Source organism: Chelonoidis abingdonii, chromosome 25 (genome assembly GCF_003597395.2).
Source record: "Chelonoidis abingdonii isolate Lonesome George chromosome 25, CheloAbing_2.0, whole genome shotgun sequence".
NCBI lineage: Eukaryota > Metazoa > Chordata > Testudines > Testudinidae > Chelonoidis > Chelonoidis abingdonii.
The window spans coordinates 2,171,932-2,194,742 of NC_133793.1; the positions used below are offsets into that span (position 1 = coordinate 2,171,932).

At 44.2% G+C, this 22,811-nt stretch overlaps 1 protein-coding gene across 2 annotated transcripts in view; it reads left to right on the forward strand.

Annotated features, from left to right (window-relative positions):
* Positions 1 to 21,563, forward strand: part of GRIK3 (glutamate ionotropic receptor kainate type subunit 3) — a 240,912-nt gene extending 219,349 nt beyond the window's left edge. The window contains exons 13-16 of one of the 2 annotated variants that reach the window (XM_032796279.2): positions 1,983 to 2,200; positions 13,380 to 13,602; positions 13,845 to 14,095; positions 15,225 to 21,563. In XM_032796279.2, coding sequence (XP_032652170.1) covers positions 1,983 to 2,200; positions 13,380 to 13,602; positions 13,845 to 14,095; positions 15,225 to 15,419 — 887 coding nt within the window. In that variant the 3' untranslated portion in view covers positions 15,420 to 21,563. Of the gene's footprint in view, positions 1 to 1,982; positions 2,201 to 13,379; positions 13,603 to 13,844; positions 14,096 to 15,224 lie in introns of those variants that run through there. The other variant, XR_004375907.2, reaches the window with a different exon arrangement.
* The last annotated feature ends 1,248 nt before the right edge of the window (positions 21,564 to 22,811 follow it).

A 22,811-nucleotide genomic window follows, 5' to 3' on the forward strand; every position in this document is an offset into this window, starting at 1 on the left:
TTGAGCTGAAAAGAGACATCAGTTTGTACACAAAGTGTCTAGTGCTTTTTTCAAGACTCTGAACCTCCATTGACAAAAGGCTGTTCCCTTGGGAGCAATGCTGGGCTGTATCTGCATTGCTGAATCCTACACTGCTCCCTGCCCTGCACGCAGTGGGTGCAGCTCAGGTCTAGAGCAGGCAGGCACAGCTCCACAGGCCCTCGGTGCCCTAGAAGAGCCCAGGAAACTCAGTTCCATCCCACGTGTTACCATGCAAGGTGTTTTTCCTGGTACAGTTCACTCAGCTGATCCCAGCTCCTTTACAGCCTCTGCTGGTCCATTTGGGATCTTCAGTTGCTTGTCAAGCACCATCTGGTTTTAACGTTTGCCCAGACTGGAGCAAACAGTCTGTTTGCGAGAGGCTGGAGCTGGAATGGGAAAGGAGTGGCTGGATTCAGATTGTAGGAGGTGCCAGGGATGGCTGTGTGACTTACTAGGGCTATAACCCTGCCAGCTTTGCTGTAGAAAGAGAACTTCATGCTCAGCTGAAACTCGTCTCATCAACTAATTTCATATAGGGCCTGGTCCAAAGCCCACCAAGCCAATGAAAAGGATTCATAGCCATGACCATTTACACCAGAGGCTTGTTCCTACGAGTTACCCTTGCCCAAACGAGGACATACCATGCGAATTGGCTGTCCACTCAAAATAGTTTGAATTTCAAAGGTGGCATACACTCAGTGAACTGTGCACACGGAGTCCCAGTGCAAGGATTTGTTTGGTGAGTAATTTTTAAGTCAGGAATAAAATTCAAGAAAATTGTGATCTGGTTGCAGACAATTCTGGAATGGAGAAATGAAATGTATTGCGCACATGATTAATTATGAATTATTTCACCCTGATCCACTTATAGTCACGGCAGGGAAACTAAAAGAACCCAAAGCATGAATTCAGTGATACCCACAAGAAATATTGTTGTGTGCCCCCTGCCAGCACTGTAGCATCATTTATTAACGATTCTTCCCAGAGCTGGACAAGGTTAGTATCCAGAGAGACATTGTAGCAGGACGAATCATTCCCTTACTGGATGCAGTTAAATTAGAGGTCCCCTACGTTGCTTTTAACTCCATTCTACATCTAATTCAAAAATGTTTTTCAAAGCCGTGCCTTCAGCTGCACCAAAAGATGAGATGGAATGGAGCAGGAATAAATTCTTGGTGAGACAACCTTTCTTCCTCGGGCACCTAATGAGGGGTAAATGCTGCATTATGTACCACACTTTAATGCCACACTCTTTAAATTGTCTTGCAGAATCCAGCTTTCCATGCAAATTCCAGATCAGAAATGTCACCTGACTGCAGCTGTTTCAAACCCAGCCGCTTTCCCCATTTTTAATCCGTGTCTCACGAGATTGCACAAATAGCACAGCCCATTTAGTCCTTCATCTCTGTTCAGTCAAAGTCATTCCAGACATGTTACACCTTTCATGCTGTATAGTGTCTCCTACTTCTCTGCCTCCAGCAGCTATTCAAAGTAATGGATCCTGATCATTTCTTTCGTGCACCGTTTGATTCTTTTAAAGCCTTGTGTATTTGAATACTCCCCCTTGAATGAGGCCTTTGAGAAGTAATTTATATAAAAGCAAAGCACTTCTTAAATGGCAGAGCAAAACACTCATAAAAGTTCATAAATGGCTTGCTGTTTAAATCTCATAAAAGCAGCCTAGTTAATTACTTCAGTTTTGAAGGTTTCCTGTAAATTGTGCTCTGTACTCAAGGTCAGCAATAAAGAGAGAAAATTCTGCAAATGCTACAGAAAAAAAATACAGATTTCCTTGTACGCAAGACATCTGGGTAATTTGCATTAAAAACAATTGGCTTAATTTGTGCAGTTGTTACAGTTCAGCAATGTGACCTAGTGGTTGAAATATGTACTGTTTCCTTTTTATTTCTTTTCTCTCTTTGTTTTCCAATTCCTTTCAACTGCTTTTCCTACTCTCCCAGGGTCTGAGCTGATGCCCAAAGCTCTGTCTACACGGATCATTGGCGGCATCTGGTGGTTCTTCACGCTCATCATCATCTCGTCCTACACAGCCAACCTTGCCGCCTTCCTGACTGTGGAGAGAATGGAATCCCCCATTGACTCAGCAGATGATCTGGCAAAGCAAACGAAAATAGAATATGGAGCTGTGAAGGATGGAGCTACCATGACCTTCTTTAAGGTGAGATCAAACATATGCATTCCACCCTCGAGGCAGAAATGCAAACACACAAGGAATGATACCAAAGCAATGTTCTTAGACCAGAGGGAGTAAGAATAGAGAAAAACTAGTTATATCACATAGTCCATTTCCCTTCCTCTTAACACAAGGTTGTTCCCTCTTGCATCTTTGCTAGGACTTTGTTCACACCCATTCGAAGTCACCCAGGCTATGGAACATCCATAGCTCGCTTCTGCCAGATGCTAATTGGTGTTAGAAATTTTAAATGACATTGATTTTACAGCTTCAGAGATACAAAGACACTGGGTGATGCTGGCTCAGATGCACCAGATGGAAGGTGTATTCCCAAGTCAAGGCAGAGCTTCTGTGCAGCTTATACTAAACTCCTCCAGAAAGTCTTATTTTCCCCAGGCATCTTCCAGACTTCCCTAGTCCCTGTCCTCCTCCGGCTCAATGAGGATGCCCTGAAGCCCTTGAAAACAAACTGATAGGCTTCTAGATGAATTCAGAATCAAGAGGAGAGAGATTAATGGAAACTAGAGCTGGACAAATGCTGCAAACATCTTTCCACCTGTTTCTTTATTTGCATTTTTAAGCAACGTCTCTTGCCCCATGTGCATTCACTGAAATATTCACATAATCGTGTCTTACTAGCATGAATGTTCTCAAATAGCAAATTTCAAACTTTCTGGGAACTTTCAGACCGGAAACCTGAGAGTTACATTCACCCAGGCAGGGAACAGAAATAAGACCACATTCCTGATCTGAGCCAACCACAACTAACCAACACAGCTCAGATAGAATGAAACAAAGCACAGTGAATGATTTTGAAGAACAGACAGTGGTTCAGGAGAACGTTCGGATCGGCTAAGCTTCTGTGGCCCATTTTTCTCAAGGCAATGAGGGAGGCATTGGTTTGTACAGAGGAGGTTTTTTTTATTTACTCATAAGAGCATTAGGTAGGAACTGAGTGTCTATTTATCTGCCTAGGTTGGAATAAGTAGTCTGTTCCTTGTTACAGTATATATTAGTATGAAACTGTCCATTTTTAGTTGTTATCGGGTCTTGAATAGCACAGGATGGGCACTTGCTGATGGTGTTACATCTTTAACAAATCATAAGAATAAACAGCATAAATAAATTCAAGAAAATCATGTTTTCAGACGCAAAGAGATTAAAGTCATCAGATAAACTTACTTCATGGACTGCTAGTAAGTAAAAGACCCTTATCTCTGCCTTGGGCCTGTTACATACAAAGCAGGTTATTCCCTTGCTACAAGGTTTTTGTTATAACACTATTCTTCCCCCATCTCTGAATACATTGGGCCAAATATTTCATCCATACTAGGTCAACAGGGTTGCAGAGCTGGAATTTAGGAGTCACAAGGAGCAAGAATATTTCCAGGATCATTCCACTATGGTCTTCAGAAAACAATTTAATGCAATTTTCTGCCCACCTTTCCCGCATGTTTTGGAGGAGCAAGGAAATACAACATGCCAAATGTAGACTCATTCATTGTCCCAGAACTGAACTTTCAGGTGTGACTAGTGATTTGGGATAACTGATGAGTGCCATTTTAAAGGGGCTTGATTCTCAGTGTGTTGGTGTTCAACATTTTCTGAAAACCAGGCCCCGTGAAGGGGTCTCATGATGCAAATTTAAACCCCAGTCTGCAAGTTAGCTGGTGTGTGACTGGCAGCACTGTTCAGATCATGTTCCCAATACTAATGCTAAAGGCACAGGGTGGACACAAGCCATGGAGAATAAACATCAATCAGTTTTCAGTCAACATAACAGTTGTTGGGACACAAACAGAAGGTTCAGCACATGTTGAACTTCCTGGAGAAGCATTGTCCAAGTGGCATGGAAGAGGCTTTACTCTGCCTAACAATAGAGCTTTGGGGTTTCCACCGTCTCCATCACACTCTCTCTCAAATCCAGACAGATAGCAAGAGTAAGTAATTTCCTGCTCTAATATGAAGCATATTAAAGAAACAGGAACCCAACAGATACCTTCATTCAGGAAATCATAGAACAATAGCATCTGGTAGGACTCAGAGAGTAACTAGCTACTGTGACATACATCCAAAATGTGTTAATATTTTATCAAGCACTAAGCGCCTTGGAGAAAAAGACCCATGGCAAAGGAAAGGAGAAGAAAACAAAACAACAAACCCAAGCAGAAAACAAACCAGAGAAAAGGAATTGGATGCCTGCTTTGTGTCTTGGTGATTCCGTGTTAAGGCTTTTAGGCCACACCTATGAAAGGCCATGCAGTGCAATGCCACCAATCCATTGCAACCACATCATGCAAGGCAAATTACATGAATTCCTTCTATTTAAAAGGAAATTAATTTTAGAAGTTGTCTGACACAGCAGAGAACATGCAAAGAGCTGTCGCATTTTACTGCCACTTAGAAGATGAAAATTAATTAAGAGATTTAAAAAAGTCTTTGAAACCACAAATGGGTTGTAAAAGTATGTGTTAAAAACGAGAGAGAGGGAGATGATAAAGGAGAGTGGGAAATGGGGAGGAACTTATCTAGGAATTAGCCTCCCTTGCTAACATGACCTGTTTTTTTATGTTTTAAAGATGATTTTTTAATATTCCTTTGCAAGGAAGAGACTGAGACTGGAGAATGCAGGCTTTTACTCTGTGCCACTAGTAACAGTCAGAACCAGGAGGGTATGTTAGACCCCAATTCACCAAAGCACATCAGAGCTTAGAAAGGGAAAATTGTTAGCTCTGATGACTGTGTGTCTGGTGGCAAGTGTAAAAGGAGATCCCAATCCAGCATCACTACACTGGGATCACACTGACACTTACTGAACCCCCATTACTATCAGGTTTGAATGCCTTGCCATCATTAATGAGTGTCATCCTCACAACCCTCTCATCGGGTGGGGAAATCCTATCCCCATTTTCACAGTGGGGACCTGAGGCCCAGCGTAGGTGAAATGACTTGCCCAAGTTCATGTAGAAAGTCCACAGCTGATCTGGGAATTTAAACCAGGTCTCCTCAGACCCAGTATAGCGCTCCAGCCGGTTCCGATCACATAACAGACCATTTCCGTGGATTACTTGGGGGTAGGTGTTTTTAATACTGCGCAGCTGCCGATTCAACCATGTGGCAAAGAACCAGATTTGTGATTGATCTTATATAGCCAAGCAAAGAATTATAGCCTTGAAGAGGGAATGACAAATATTATCATTATTATATTTTGCCTTTGTTTAAACATTTCCATCCAAGGATCTCAATGCACTTTCTCACGATTAACATTAAATGTAAGGTAAAAGAGTGAGTGCTCTGTGTGGGTGAGCCATGAATTCCCTGCTAGCAGGGAGATGCCAGGATTCAGAGAAATGGGGACTTTGATTGTTTGGATGGTGGAAATGTGGCTGCTTTTCTGATCTGGTTAGCAAGCTAACAGTAGCGAGATATGTATCTTTCCCCAACCCCTTTACACCTTCCTATCTTTTCAATTCAGCTGGAAATATATGGACCAAAACATGACAAAATACTTCACATCTTAGAAGTCAGGTTGTGCCTGGAATACTGTAAGATGCTGAAGGGGTGCAATATAATAGCATTTTAATAGCCAAGACTCATTAAAGGGAGCTAGTGCTCTGAATTTTAACACAAAGAAAGAGCAGAGCATTTCCCTGCAGATTCACAGCCTGCTGTTGGCTATGACAATGATGACCAGAAGTTACACTTTCGAAAGCCCATGCTTAGTTTGACAGGCAGCAGATGTGCCTTCATAGGGAAATAAGATTTTTTTTTTTTCAGTACAAACATTGCATAGAATTTCAAACTCCAGCCACTCGGTGTCAGTCTGCTTTTTGCAGCAGAGTCTGCGTATGCAGGCTCCTCTTCAGCATGAACAGCCGTATCGTGTTACCTTCATAGGCAATAAAAGCTTAGAAGACCCATTAGGAGGAGGTTCACTTTCACTGTTGCATTTTAAATACTCTTTGTAATGAGAGTTCTATGTGGAAATAAAAGTAAGTGTGTGTGTGTGTGTGTGTGTGTACAGTGTCTTTATAGCTTCTTAACCGTCTTCATCCCATCCATTCTTTCGTTCCTGTCATGCATCTCGCAGAATCTGTTTATGTTCCACCACATATTTTATTTTTCTGTGTTACAATTGGAAAGAGATGAATTCTCAGGTCTGTTCCCCCGGCATAGGCTTTATTTGCTGGAGCAGCTGAAATGTTCCTGTGGGACGCTGTGTGTTTGTTGTTCCTGGAAAGAGAAATGTGGTTCAGTTTCCTTAGTTGTCATCCAGACGCTCCCACCCCAAATCCTGGCCCAGACCCTCAGCTGGGGTAATTGATCAGCCCCCGCCATGACTTCAGTGCAGCTGTGCCTGTGTACACCAGCTGGGGATCTGCCCCAGTGTCTGCAAAGACACCTGCTCTTGGTTCTGTTCGCTGGGGATGATGCTCTGGCAGTCATTCTCAAGACACAGGGTCCTGCGTAACAAAGTTCCTGGGCAACTGGAGACCAAGTGCAGGTAGGTTGTGTGATACAGATCATCCTCTGGACAAACACAGAAGTGCAGCCTCTGATGTCTATTTTATGGCATACCAGCCTTGAAGGGAACCAGACATCGCATCCTGCTCGCTGGAGGAAAAATGCCCCATGATTTATTGATGGGGGATCCCCCCCCGAGATTATCACCCCTCGCCTTCTGCGTGACTAGCTCTAAAAATTCCACTCAGCCTGGGAATCTGTATTCCCAGCTCCTCTGCTGCCCGGTTTGCTGCGGCTAGCGTTGTCCTTTGCTAACTGCATTATGAAGACACAATATGTCATTTTGGTTTGCAGCATCTCTAGCCTGTAGGAATGTCACAGAGAATTGCTGATGAGGGCCAGGACAGGAACATCTGCTGCTGCAAGGAGCACACAATCAAAGTGCTGTCACTTGTGGAGGAAATGGAAGCAGAAAGAACAGGAAGGCAAAAGCCTCCTCCTGCCAGCTGATGTCCCTATCTGGGGGGACATCGGACAGACTTTGAAAGGTTTTTAGGTGTTGCTGCATTCACCATCGTAACACCTAACAGAATGAAGAGCCTAAATCTTATATCTCCAAAAGGGATTTAGGCACTTAGGTCGACGCTGAGTACAGCAATGGCTAAATAGTTTGAAAAATGTGGGTCGCAGCTTTTGTAGGACTTGATTAAAAGCCCACTGGAAACACTGGAACAATGTCCCATTGACTCAGGTCAGTAATGCTGCGATCAGTCAGTCCCAACCGGGCCTCGCTCTTTTGCCAACTCACTTCATTGGTGGGTTTCATCATTGTGGAAAGATCTTATGAGAAGCCATTTACTGCCAGGGAATGCAGGTCAGATAAGCTGGAAGATGAGGGTTCCAGGAAGAAATCAATTAATTTAGGAGCTGTATCTGGTTTCCATTGTAAAAAATACCAGAAATACTGTGTTATGTGTTAAGAAGGATGCTATCTTTCTCGGAACAAAAATGCTGGTTTTAATGTGCCTTTTGCAGCATTCATATATATTTTCTTGTACAGAAATGTTAAATTCTCAAGATTAAGTATCTTCAGTTGTTGAAAATCAATTTATTTCTTTATATGGCCTGGAATTGAAAAGCATAAGCCTGAAAGTTACTTTCTTGCCAATTTCACTGATAAAAAAGCATATATGTCTGGCAGGGCACCTTTATTTTGGCTCCTCTACGCTGTTCCATTAATTTATTTGGGTGACTGGCCTTGAAACACTGGTTATTACAGGTAGCTCCTGAGCTGTGACTATAAAGAACAGGGTCAGAGTTGTTTGCAACGTTCACAGCATTTGCTATATTCAGTGTGCTTCTCGTTCAGCTTTTTTGTAAATACATTTGGTTCAGAACACAAGGTAGGGTGAAACTGAGAACCAGCCACTTCCGTTTACCCCACTGGTGTAAATCAATGTAGCTGCACTGATTTAAGTAGAGCTACATTTGGTGTGGTCTGGCCAATGTGTTTGTTTACCTATAGATACCATAGGCTATCCCTGCCTTTCTAGTCAGGCATTTCTGACAATCCAGCGTTCTCTGGCAGTTCACAGCCAGAAGATGGTCGTTTGATATCAGCTCTTACTACTCCAAAGCAACTGAGCAGTTTCTCTTCACTGACCTTTTGCAGCAGGTCTGATCTGGGGGGTTGGGGCTACACCACATGTCAGAAATCCTCCATTATTCCCACCTGCCCAGATAGTACATGTTACCAATGGGACTGAATATCAAGGTAGCAGATGGACATCACTTCAAATTGACTCTGCATTCAGACACTTCCTTTAATTTGAACAAAACACCCTATTAAAATTAAATGACAATTCATTGGTAAGACTATGTTACTAACATCCATCCACTGTGTTACAAATGTCCATTTAGCATAGCTGATGAATCCCAGTAATTTTTTTTATAATAATCATTTAGCCTTTAAATCAATAGGTGACAAATATCCGGTTACCTCTGAAGCAGGCACAATTAACTGCTTTCTTTAATGACTGTCAGTTTCATACCAGGCAATTATTGTGCATGTTCAAGAACTCTTTGATTACGAAGAATACACTCTCTGAGGTGCTGTAACAATTTAAGTGGGAGTTAATTTGCTTCTAATCACAATCTAATCCTAACTGGAACACGTTTCTTTGAAGTGTGAATGGAGACTTTTCAGTCACAGGGAGGGAGGATTAAGAGCATGAGCCCATGAAAGTTTTTCACTGGACCTTTAAAATTCCTCCAGCCTTGCAGGAGGAGGGAGCACCGTCTTCACAGGAACTCGATGCTTTTCAGTAGAAGGCTGAGATTGCACATCTCCCTATCTGCAAGGATGCCAGCTGCCTCTGGCAACTGCAGACCGGTGGAGGGGCAGTGGATCCCACTTGCAGTTTGCACTAATATTTTACAGTCCAGTGCCCTTATTTTTTCCCTCTTACATTGGCCCATACCTGTGATTGGACAGGTCCAAGCTAGTAACTAGCTAGTTAGAGACGGACAGATTTGTTTTTTCCTTTTATTTAGAAAAAAAATAATACCGTACAAGGTAGCAGTACCTTATATTAAACTCTGCCTTGTTTTCACCAGCATTTTACTTCCTCTTAGTTACCTGGTGTTAGCAAACACAAGTAAGAACACACTTTTTACCCTAGTGAAGAGGCGGCCAATGTGACTAGTGGCATTTTGGCCTTGACACATTGTGAGGTCACTAAAAGCATGGATTAGAGGAGGGCAGAAAAGGCAGAAGGAGCTTGTGTTCATGAATTTCAAGCTATGGCTCTGTCTGGGGGATCCTATTGCCACATTTGCTCTCTTAAGTGGCTCAGCAAGTGCGGCTGGGTCTTTAATTCTGTTGGTGTATTAGGCATGCATGAGTGACTGTAAGTAGCTGTGGCAGAGTGAAGTGCACTCATCAAAGTGTGATCTAAAGAGAAGGGAGTGCTTGCTATTGACCCAGGTTCACACTTCATGATGCAGAGTGAAGAGCCGGGAGACACACTGCTGCTCTAGCACACATTCCTCTCTGCACCAAATGAGATCATATGATGGGCCTGGGGGAGGAGGGGTCACCAAGGTGGGGGGAAATGGGCTGCCCTGGCATTTCAAACTACTCTTGGGTTTTTTCATTCAGTCAAACGGAGTGATTTGAGGAGGAGAGAGGAGAAAAGTGGCTTTTCTGTAGAAGAGAGGCTTGTCGCATGTAATTTAAGTTGCGTGAAGAGCTACACTGCCTCATGCAAGTCCTATTAGTGTCCCTAAATGTAGACGATTGATTTTTTGCCAGTTTACTTCACTCTATGCTTTAAACTGGGAGAGCACTGATGTTGTTAAAGAGCGCCATGTCAGCAGTAAATGCAGAGACAGAGAGAAAGGGAATGCTCGTGAACTCAAAGGTCTCTGATGTGAACTATGTAAGTGTTAAACAAGTCGTCGGGGAGAAAAGTGTGTTATTCACGTCACTTATGCATTGTAATGTACAGATATTTAATAGTCTTTGGTGGCCTAAATTTCCTGCTGCTTTTTTGAGGTCCAATAGTTGCCCCAAATCTGCTTCAAGGCCTGGGCCCGATCCTCAGCTGGTGTAAAGTGCCATACCGCAACTGAATCTTGTGATGAGAGATAGTAGTTAAGGATCTGGCCCATTGGAACAGGATTGCTCAAAGGAGCTTTTGCTGGAGAGACGTGTGGATTAGGATGCGAGCCTGGGCATAGGACACAGGTGTTCAGTTCCCCCTCTGCCATGGAATCCCCATGTCATTTGGACTTTCTCTGCCTCGGCTTCCTCAGGAAAGGCATGTCCCTTCCTCTCAGGGGTGCAGGGCAGATGAGCACATCGAAGACTGTGAAGTGCTCAGTTGCCCATAGAGGTACCTAAGATAGGAGGAACTTGGTTCTGGGGCACATAAGAATCCTCTTAAAACAGTGGATTGGTTAATCTTTGTTTCATGGCCAGGTACTCAGTGCAAGGAATAAATTGCAGCCACGAATGTGTATTTAAAAAGCAGCCATTTCTTCCGTGAATGATGAGACCTCACTCAGGGATGTCGGAGTTCACCCATTTGTATGCTTAGTGGAGGCACTAATTAACCCAATGCATCAAACAGCCACCTTGCCAAATGCTGTAGCAAAAGAAATAGAAATATATGACATGGCAAAGCCACAGAGGCAGGCTCTTCACTTCAGAACACGTTGCACAACCACCACTGCCTTCCCTTCTGTGCGTCTCTTCCTGAGCCCACATCTGCTGCCTTGCCTTGGAATCAAGAACTGGCCTAAGAAACGGAAGAATTTAGATTACATGTATAGTAAGAGAATGCTCAGGTACCACGAGCACAACTTTTTCTCCTCAGTCCCAGAGTACTGGGCCTTCTCGTGTGCCCTGTGCAACAAGGAGCCCGAAGCACAAAAAAGCCAGATCAGGCTTAAACAGTATTGTGGACTTGTTTCATGCACTGTCTGCTTGACAAATTTATATTCCTGTCACATCCAGCATGAGGACAGAATCTTTTGACACCCTCCATCCCCACCCTCTCCAACACATGGTAAATTTCATCAAAGAAACAGACTGAGCCTGTGATGTGTTCTCCAAATCCGCTCCTTCTTGTTCGGCTGATGGTATCTGCCTGGATGATGCATGCTGCTATCTTGTGCAAACATATGGGAAGGGAGATTGAGGAGAGAGATTCTCCAACTATTTGTCATGGAAAAAATAAATGACAAGACTAAACGAGCACTGCCCCCGTACATGCCTCTTCAAACGAGATCTCACTTTGGAGAGCTTGGGAGAATCCTCTCGTCCCTTCTAGGGTGACCGAATGTCCCTATTTTATAGGGACAGTTCCAATTTTTGGGTCTTTTTCTTATATAGCCTCCTATTACCCTCCACCCCCTGTCCCGATTTTTCACATTTGCTGTCTGGTCACCCTAATCCCTTCCATTATTAAAAGAGCTACGGTTCTTGGTGATCCATTCCCCAAGGGGGAATAATTTCCCTTAGCCCAGAGGTGTAGGAAATAGATCTGTAATGCACATGCAAAGAGACAAGTGTTACATGCCGAGACTCTAGTTTGTTTGGTAGAAATCTGGTTCAGCTTGTATTTCTGAGTCCCTTGGGGCCCCACCAGACTAAATTCAACCCTTAAACCTGACCCAGACCCTCCTTCTTCAGTGGCCCTCATCACAGTACACTTCCTGCAATAGTTCTAAAGTGACGGGCCTGCCCATGTGGCTTTGTCATGTCATATTTCTATTTCTTTTGCTAAAGCATTTGGCAAGGTGGCTGTTTGATATGTTGGGTTAATTAGCGCATCCACTAAGCATACAAATGGGTGAACTCAGACACCTCTAAGTGAGGTCTCATCATTCATGGAAGAAGTGGCCACCTTTTAAATACATACTCGTGGCTGCAATTTAGTCCTTGCACCAAGTACCTGGCCATGAAATGAAGATTAACCAACCCATGGTTTTAAGAGGACTTGTATGTGCATCTGTTTCTGTGGGGCCTTTCCTAAACCAATGCATAAGCTTAACTAATTTTTGTTACAGAATGTATAAAAGGCACTTCAAAAGGCGATCTTAAGCCAGTTGGGATCATGTTATAAAGAAAACAAAACTACATCTTTCCATCCTAACAGGTTTTTGAATGAGCAAATGAAGACAAAAGTTCACATCATATGCCAGTCCAGAAAATGTGTAGTCCCCATTCCAGTGGAATGTCTGCCAACAGTTAAAAAAACAAAAGTCCCCATTTCTTAGCTATAGCAAAATATAGTAGATGCTTCTCTAATGTCTCTCTGCATCTGTTTATGTAAAAATGTAAAGCTTGTTTAACAGTTAAACATATCTCAGAAGGCACACAGATTGCCTGTGGTGCTTGAAAGTTGGAGAGAGTGAAACATATTCTCTAAAACAGTCTCTCTTCTCTGTCATTGGGTAGAAAGGGATAAGCAGAATTCAGGTTATTGTTCTTCAGAATAATTTAACAGACATATTGAGAGTCTATCATAATAGCAACTTCTGCAAGGCATCAAAGCAAGGTGTGATTGTGCATTGTTGAAATGGACAAATATATTTTTATACTTAGGTTGGAAGCTCTTTGGGGCAAGGATGCTGTATTTGTTGTGTGTTTGGTGCAGCACCTGACACAACAGGGTCCTGGTCTGTGACTGGGGCTCCCAGGTGCTACCTCAATATAAATGGGAAATAATGAGAGGGAGTTCCTGTAGTGTTAGTGTCGGTCAGGATACTGATAGTTAGGAAATGGGAAAACTACTTATCTCCTCTGTGCCTCAATTTAAGTATTAGGTAATAGAGGCATTGGGGACACTCGGGGGGCTAACGGTTGTTAATAACATTTTTCATCTGAGGATCTCCAGTTATCGTGCAGTCATTAATTAAGTGCAAAGCATCATTGATGTTGTGATTACATCTGGTGTGTCAGACAGCCTGAAAGTTACTCTAGTTTTCCTTTAACGAGAAGGATGCCAACATTAACCAATGGGCTTTCCCAAAGCCACCACTGACATTCTTGTACATTTTGGTTCTCTCCTGTGGCTTTAACTTTATTGGTATCCTTGTCACAATTTGGAAACTTTCAGACACTGTTTAGCAGCAAAGGAATAAAAGGCTAATTTATTTCTGGTGGGGGAACGGCTTATTATTGTTGTTCCAGAAATCCAAAATTTCCACCTTCGAAAAGATGTGGGCTTTCATGAGCAGCAAGCCATCAGCACTCGTTAAAAATAATGAGGAAGGAATCCAGCGAGCCCTCACTGCAGAATATGCCCTCCTAATGGAGTCCACCACTATAGAATATATCACACAAAGGAACTGCAACCTGACCCAGATTGGAGGGCTGATTGACTCCAAAGGCTATGGGATTGGAACTCCCATGGGTAAGTGACAATGATGCAGTTTGTATACACGGCCTGGAGAGGGGCTGCCTAGCATAAACACAACAGCTGGCACTGAGCTAATCACTTCCAGCCATGTATTTCTGAATAAAACACCCAGGAGTATCTGCCGGGTGAACTGGGATGCACAGCCCTGCTTACAGAGACACGCTGCCTGCACTTGGTGGCTTTTGTCCTCCTTCCCCGCTGCATGTGTAACGTCAGCCGTTCTCGCTTCCCTGCAGGTTCACCGTACCGGGATAAGATCACCATCGCTATCCTCCAGCTCCAAGAGGAAGACAAGCTGCACATAATGAAAGAGAAATGGTGGCGAGGGAATGGCTGCCCAGAGGAGGAGGGCAAAGAGGCCAGCGCTCTGGGGATACAGAATATTGGCGGGATTTTCATTGTCCTAGCAGCAGGCTTGGTGCTGTCAGTCTTCGTGGCGATGATCGAGTTCATCTACAAGCTGCGCAAAACAGCGGAGCGTCAGCAGGTATGGGCACCGTCGGTCTCCCAGCCCCCGCCCTACAGGCTTTGAGCCTGGCTCAGGTCCCGTGGTTGGCCTCTTGCAGGAGTCTGGGAGTTGTGCTCTGGGTGCAAACAGCTCGGATTGCTGGAAGGCTGGTAGCATTGCCCCCTGCTGCATGCCCTGGCAGTGTCAGAGCCCTGAGCTCTGCTCAGCCTCACTCGCTGGGGAAAATCTGGCAGCCCAGAGCAGAGATAAAATGAAGATGCCATAGGGTGGGACTCACAGCTCCTCTTCCCATACTGTATAGCTGGGATGCCCTAACCAAATCCCCCATCTGGAAGGCCGTTGCCTCCAGGGAGAGGATGACGGACTGTACCTGCCTTGGGCTAGGTATGGCCTGGTGCTGAAGAAGGTGGACAGAAAATGGGGGGAAAGAGAAGGGCAGTGACTTGCAGGGAGCAGCCCTGTAGCCAATGTAATATGCATCTCCCAGGGAAACAAGACACCTGGTCACCAAAATGGGCTCAGTGAGCTGCAACTCCGTGAGCAGTAAAGGAGCCACTAAATGTTGTCCTGCCATGCTATGGCAATTGTCTTGGCGAAACCAGGGAACTGGCATAGTATTCCATGCACTATTCCTCATTTATTAACCCTTTATACACTATTTATAAATGGAATCGTAGCAGAAAGTGTGGTCAGGCCCACCTCTCATGGTTGGCTTATGCCCTTGATGGAAGAGGGTTTATGCCCCTCAGACCCTTTTACCTTGTGCTGCGTATACAGCGATGTTACACATAACATAATTGTGTGTATGAATAACTTCTACAACCAGAGACTGAAATAAGTTGGCACAAGCAAAACCCAGTAAACCAGCCAGCCCAGGTCAGGGTGCAGCAGTCCTGTGACACTCAGGCTGCCACAGCATTCTGACTCCCAGGGAATGCCCCTGCACTTACTACAGTAACCTCAGCTTTTTCTTTAGCCAGCCTCAATAGACTGAAGGGGAAGTCTCACCTGCGTGCATAGGGGCCCACAAATGGCCTCCACAGCCCTGTGCAGAGTGGTACATAGGAAGCATGCTGGCCCTCTGCACAGCAGTTCTCGGAACACCTTCCTGGGAGTAACAAAACCCTTTGCCTCCACTTTTCCCCAGCGCTCCTTCTGCAGCGCCATGGCCGACGAGATCCGGCTGTCGCTCACCTGCCAGCGGAGGGTCAAACACAAAGCCCAGCCACCCATCATGGTGAAGACAGATGCTGTGATCAACATGCACACATTCAATGACAGACGGCTACCAGGGAAGGACAGCATGACGTGCAGTACTGGGCTGACGCCCGTGTTTCCATAGGGAACCGGGGTTGGGGCGGAGGGAGGGACTTGCCGGAGATGGGATCAGATGCTCTCTCCATTAGCAAGGAAGGAATAAAAATCCTGGTTTGGTTCAGTTTCAAGAACAAGGCCTTTAACACAACTCCATCGCTCGCCAGAACAGGAACGGGAATTTCAAAGCATGGACTGTAACCTGGTTTTATTTTTTTAAAAAGGCTTAGCTCCTATAGGCCTCGTGGAGTCCAAACACACTACACATCCAGGAGTCTGATGTTTACATATTGAACACACATGGAGGCAAGCGAGAATCAAGCCTGACTGACCTTCAGTGGATAACGAGGAGCCCCGCGAAACTCCAGGCTTCCTTTAGCATGGCAATAAAAAAGAAACATTTTGGGAGTACAGTACAGATGTGGAGTGAATGACAGTCCATGTGAGCATCTATTCCAAACTGATGTACACAGCACATTTAGGATAGAACGACCGGGAAGGGGAACACATATAAATAAATAAAATGATTGTCAAAGCTGCTGCCTTCTCTCGAAGCAGTCCACCATGACCTTTTACCTCAATGCTGTGCTGGCTGCTTGTCGCCGAGAGCAGGAAGTCCACATGTGCGTGTGATGCAAAAAGGCGTGTGGAAAGTCATCAGAGTCAGACAGCTGGCTAAGAAGGGGCAAGTGATCTTTAATGGACTCCCAGACACAAGGCATAGGATTAGGGTAGTGCACCAGAAACTGCTGCCATCTGAAAACACAAAACAAAATCCTCCTGTGCCAATTTCCCCTGCAATGCCAGGGTGGGATTGTGATCTTTGGGTCACCAGCTCCTTCACAGCCTGTGGGAAGGTCACATTCCCCTTAGAAAAATCTATAGACTTCAGCATTAACACGAAGGGAAAGTGAGGGAGCTGTTTCTGGGAAGCTAATGGGTAAGTCTACACTGCAGTGTAAGCCCAGGATTAATAGAATTCAAGTTTGTTAACCTAGGGCTTGAGTGTCTATATTCATTTGTAACTCCAGGTTAGGAATTGTTGAACCTGGGGTCTCAACCTGGGGCTCCGGCATCTACACGGCATTAAGTGGGATCGAGTCCAACCACCCATATCCCAGACCTCCTAGCAGCCTCCAAAAATGCAGCCACTCTAGCCATTTGTTCATAGTGCAGTTTGGGAAAACTCAACTGTCCAGAGGACAAAGAAAGTTGCCCTACGGGATTGTGGGATATTTCTGGCAGATTCGTAGAGCACAAGTCCAGTGGGGCTGCGTCTACACTGCAGAGCAATAGGGCTTGGACCCTGGGTCCCGGCTTGACTCAGGCTTGGACCCTCCATGGGGTCCTTGGACCCTGGGTCCAAGTCCTGGGTTAGTGCGATTTGTGTGTAGACCGAAAAGGGGTTAGGCTTGAAGCCTGAGTTCAAACCCTGGCCTTACATTGCAGTGTAGACACACCAAATGTTACTAATTACAGCAAGTTTGATGGCGGTGAATTATGTCTGCGTTGGTTTCATATTCCTGACAGGCAGGGAGAGCTGGGTTGTTTGTCTGGTTTAAAATTAATGTTTAATTTGGGGGAGGGGTTGTGGGACATCCCAGACTTGCAAAGAAGATCTTGGTCCGAATAAGCAGGACCAGTCTTGGGTCAAACAGCACCCTGGATGAGCCAGAATGTGGCACTCACTGTTGCTCTCCCAGTGCACTCACTGTCCTACCACACAACTGCATTGCCATTTTACGCCACCAAAAACACACCAAACAAACAAGAAACTCCATTTAAAACAGTCTCCATGAATGGTGCTTGGATTTTCAGCCACGGCCCAGGTTGCTTGTCCCACAAGGCTGGTCCTGCAGATGCATTCAGTCAGAATTACCAAAGACACGTGAGCTGATTTAGAGGTAACCTTTGAGTAGGGTTTGTTTTGTTGTTGTTGGGTTTTTTTGCATTCTGCCCCCTGAGAGCATCACACAACAGCGTTCAACGTGACATTTCACTAGCTCATTTCCTTCCTGGACCTTTGCAGAACCAGTGATAGGCTGCAACATGCAGAGATGCTTTTCTAAAACGTTGTGGGGAATGTGCTGAAAAAATGAGTTCAGGGATTTGACGCTGTCCGATTATGGGGAGGGATTTAGTGTGGAGGAAAACGATACTCAGCTTCCTCTTTTAATACAAAATCACTAGAGATCTGCCATAGGGACTCACTGCACCTTCCATTCTCTCCCATCAGAACAGAGGCTAATCCTCAAGGCTGATGTTCCCTCCCACATACAGGGCCAACACGAAGCTTATACACCACTTAAGTCCTACTTTGAGGGCTTTAGCGGGGCTTTAAGTAATGCCTTGTGCTTGGTCTCTTCACAGGGTAAATCTCACCCTAGATAGTGTGAATTTAGGAAGGTTTTATGGCTACAGCAGGAGTCAGCTGCTAAACTAATCCAATTTTTCATGTTCTTATTTAGAAACATTTTTAGAGACTTCGCCTGACCCCAAAGGAACAAATCCATTTGCAGTTTTGCCCATTCTCTCTCTTTTATTTGTTCAGTTTTAGTTTTTAGGGTGGTGGAGTTTGGGTTGAATTAGCACATTTGCTCCAGGGAGAACTGTGGCTGCTTTTCACAGAGAGCATACTCTGGTTTGGTTTCTTCCCACAGTGAAAAAAGGCAATGTTTTATCCTGAAATAAAATGGTAGCTTTTCTTGCATATGACCCTGATAAAAAAAAATAGCCATTTGGGAGAGAATTTGCCACTATTCTCTCCTTTTCTTTTCATAGACGCCATGACAAGTTAGAGGTGAAACTTGCCAACTCTCCGTGGGTGTAAAACTCCTCTGAGTTTGGTGACCAAGGGTGAAATTCACCCCAGTGCAATGGGCCACGCCCCACTTAAATCCCTCTGCGGCTCTTAAACCAGGCGGAATGGGATGGAAGTGGGACGTAAGTGGAGCCTAGGCTTTGTGTCAGCCTCCTTCAGAGGGGGAAACACCATCCCAAGAGCAATAGGCACCAATCTGATTGCTGACTCACAGAAAGCAACTCCCTTTAATTGTAACAAGGAGGTGACTTAGCCATTTTCCCCCCTGCCACCTCCTACACTCATATCTGTCTCCATCCCTAGCCTCACTCAAGCCGAATTTAGACCTTTTTTGTTTGACTTCCAAAACACTGGCTGACTTCAAATTCAGTGTTGGATCCAAAGGGGTTGGATCCCAACAGCAACATCATCTCTGTCACTAAAACAACAAGTGAAGAAATGTACCAAGAGCAGAAAATGGGGTGGAAAAAGTACCTCCCTCTCCCAAAATTAATTATTTTCCTTCTCCATCTCTTTGCACATGTGGCAGCATTTCAGACAGGCAGTTTTTACACTTTCTTCTGGGCTTTCCAAGCTCTTAGAAATAGATTTCACAATCATGGGGAAGTTGAAAGCAAAGCCAAAGCCCTGCTAGACTTTAAAAAAAAAGTGCCCTCTCTCTCTCTCTCTCTTTAAATGCTCCAACAGGGTGAGCAGTAACAAGACTGTACAAAATAGCATCCATTTCACTCCTCAGAAGATTATTTTAAAGCATAAAATTTAACCAGTACCATTTGCTTGGCACAAACAATGTGACGAGTGAGTTTCTGTCACTGTTGCCCCAAATTTATAGGAGACCACGTGGAATTACCAGTGCTTGCGACCAGCAAGAAAAATCCCTGCAGATTAACCTTTTCTCTTCTATCTCCACAATTACAGTAAATTGGCCATGAAAGAATAGCCCATTTCATGCTTCTAAGTGTTTAAAATCCTGAGTATTAAGCCTTTCTCCATATTCAGCAGCAAGCAACTGTTCTATAGGGCTGAAAGTCCTGCTGGAATGTAGAGGAAATAGCTAGAAGCCGGACACACATGGGCACACGGTTAGTGACAGAATGGACAGCAGACCCACAAGGAATCCTAAAGGTGTTGGAGTGTGTACCCAGCAGGCGCCGGGGCGGCATATGGACCCAGCGGTGTAACTAGCAAAGGGCTGGTGTGGAATGCACAGAGGGGGTGTAGGTGGCTGAAAGCCAGGAGGAGGGCACTCACTATAGACGAGTGACTCTGTAACTGTTGAAAGGTGGGGGTGACATCTCTCATGTAATTCACAGCACGAGCAGCAGCAGTTCAGACCTCACCTCCTCACGGGTTGTTCCCCGCCTCTAACGCAGATTCTCCTGGGCCTTTACTGAAACGCCAAATAGGTTTCCTCACAGTGGAGGTCTTCCATACCCACCCACATCTGTGCAATTAGCTTCTCACTGCAACTACCATCCCATAAGCTCTGCTCTCATTCATATATAGAGAGAGTCAGACATGCGCACCTGCCTAAAACTATATATTGTTAAAAGTATATGATACACATACAAAGGTTTTAAAATACTATCTGTATATATTAGCAGAATGCCATCATATTTTTCTAATGCCATCTGGCAATGATCTACAAAATCCACAGTGAAAGTGGACAGGTTAGAAGTCTCTATGCCTCCTGTCATTCCACCCTCCTTGCCCACCCTAACACAAAGAGATCTCGGGTAGGGCTGGAGGCAGTTTGTGGAGTCTGGATGGTGACCTGTCTTGTCCCAGGTGGCCGTACAAACCCATTCAGTTTAGCAGCTTGCAATTTCAAGTTCCTCTGAATGTCCTGGCTGCACCTAATTGTTACTGATTAATCCCATTCCCTTCGTTGAGCTACAGATATTGGTCCAGATTCCCAGCCAGTGTAAACCAACTTCACTCTATTGACTTCAAGGAACAACATCAATTTACACCAGCTGAGGATCTGGCCCATTGCCTTTATTTGTGGCAGGGATGAGAGGGTCCCATCGGTTAGATTGGTTCATTTCAACCAAAATGTAGGGATGGGGCCTTGCAATTTCTGATCTCTGTTATACTGGTATAAATCTGACTAAAGTTGCTTTTGAGGTATGCTGCCTTTGACTGATATACCTGAGATCAGAATCTATCCCCTTGCCTCCACTAATCCTTGGGGTGCATCAGGCCTTTGGACTGGCTGCCAAAGGTAAAGTGTGCACCAGGCCATCTCTGATTGTGGAGAAGTGGTGAACTAGGAGCTAAACAGACATTTGAAAGGAAACTTTGCAATAGGTAGAAAATTTAATACAAACTAAAAATCCTTTGGAAATCATTTTGTCACACAGCACATACATTTGTCTGAAATACATGTCACAAAGTAATTAACTTCCACTGCATATAAATCAATCACATAAATTTGGGGTGGGGGGGAGACGTGGGAAAAAACATTGATATAAAATGCTGCTTTTTCAGTTCCCTGTCACTCTTACAGGATTCAATGTCTCCTTTTTAGTCTCTTGTAAGACCAATGAAGTAACACAAGGATGGGTTGGTTTGGGATTTGTTCATGGTTAAAAATCTTCCAAACTCACTATGGTAAAAGTTGCGTCATTTTTTAATTTTTCTTTTTGGGGGCTAATTTCTAGTGTAAATTTCCAGCACCCAACACTCAGCCTACATAGACACCAATGGAATGAATATGCAAAGGAGCGCGGGAATATGTTTCAAGATTGCTGTTGGGGGGGTTGGATCAGAAATGTTATTGTATGTTTCCATGGTAGAGGTTTCTGCCAGGTCTGGGCTCCAGTATTTCTCCCTATAGCAGCCATCAGTGCAGTTCTGGCAGCTGAATTCCAGCACTGGAAGTCATTATGCAGCATTCGTGATCTCACAAAGTTGAGCCATGTGCTATGTGCCAACCTGCTGTGAGAGACCAGGTCGAAACATACTCAACACATTGTTTGGTTTAATCACAGCTCCCTTGCTCTGGAAAGTTATGATTGGGCCTTGCAAGTTAAAGCCAGTCTGCCTGGATGACATGGATTTCTGAGCATTGTTGTAGAATGCCCTTTGCTATCTATAATTTTCTTTGACATGTTTCTCAAAAAAACTGGTCTCTGTGACATTCAGGGGATTTTCCTTTGTGGACATGCAGAATTTCTAAGAATATAGTTTTTTGTAAACATTTTGTAACAATTTTGGTTTCATAGTAACTGTGGTACTTGCTGATCATTCTAGGCTGATGTAAATAAAATTTCCAGGAAAAAAAAGAAAAAAAAATCTGATTATTTTCCTTTTTAAGACACTGTGATATATCAAAGTGCACAGTTTGCTGTATGAAATAATATGGTTTTAAATTTTAAATAAAAAATAATTTCTAGGAAAAAAAAAGTTTGTGCCTGTTTGTATTAAAGGTGCCTCTTTAGCCTTGCTGGAATCTATGTCTTAAAAGCTATTCCGTTGTTTAATGGCTTCTCTAATCTATACCCCATCTATACGAATAGTTCTCCCTCTTCTCTTCTCTCCCACCCCCAGTTAAAAACCCTGTAACAAACAAACAAACAAAAACAAAATCCACCCCAAGCAGAGTTTTTACCCTAAAGGGTAAAAGCCACAGCATGAGAAGACACGCTTGGCAACTTCTGCAGTTCAGTGTTCCCATCATAGACAATATTTAGTGTTTTCCAACTGGCTGCGCTGAGCTGCACTTTTATATCAGTATTTGTTTAGTACGGAGCACTGTGCTTTGGACTCCAGAAGAAACAGAAGAAACAGAAGCAGCTACAGTCCCTGCCATAAAAAGCTTGAATTCATCCCGGGGACGTTCCTTATGATTCTTCTTCAAGTTATCAAAGGGGTTTGGGCTCTGATGAAAAGCCTAGAGAACTGGCCATCTAGGCCTGATTCCAAAACCCACTGAAATCAATGGAAAGACTCCCACATTTGCCCTATGTTTGCTGAGACATGACCTGGTGACGGGACACACCTGGTCTAACCCCCGTTCCTTAGAGAAAGTGCTATGCAGGGCAGGTAATAAAGTCCTGATGCTTCACAAGGAACTGCCTGTAAACATTTGCTCCCTGTATTACACAGCACTCAGGCTGAAGCTGTGCTTTTCATTATGAACGGATGCTAGATTCACCAAGTCTAGGAAAGGCACACAGATTCCCCGTGGGCTCCAAGTCTTAGAAAACCTCTGTTTACATCTTTCCCTCTTTGATATGAGTCTAATGGCAATTAAAAATCTTATTAGCTTGATAAAGGCTTAAAGGACTCAAAAGGCCAATGTATATTAGTATGAACTCTACAGTTCTGCTTTATTATATTAAGCCAGGGAGCTTAGATTTTGGCATTTAAGGGGGAAAATTCTACTCTCATATCTGTACATTGCATCTCAGTTCTGACATTTTGAGTGAAATGTGCCACAGGAAACCTGCACGTGTAGGCTGAGGAGAATATTGGAGTCAAGATTACTATCACTTCCATTAACCCCTAGAGGCTCCAACTGAGATCTGAGCCCCATTATATGAGGCACTTCAGAACCACAGAGTGGGAGACAGTCCCTGCTCCAAAGAGCCTACA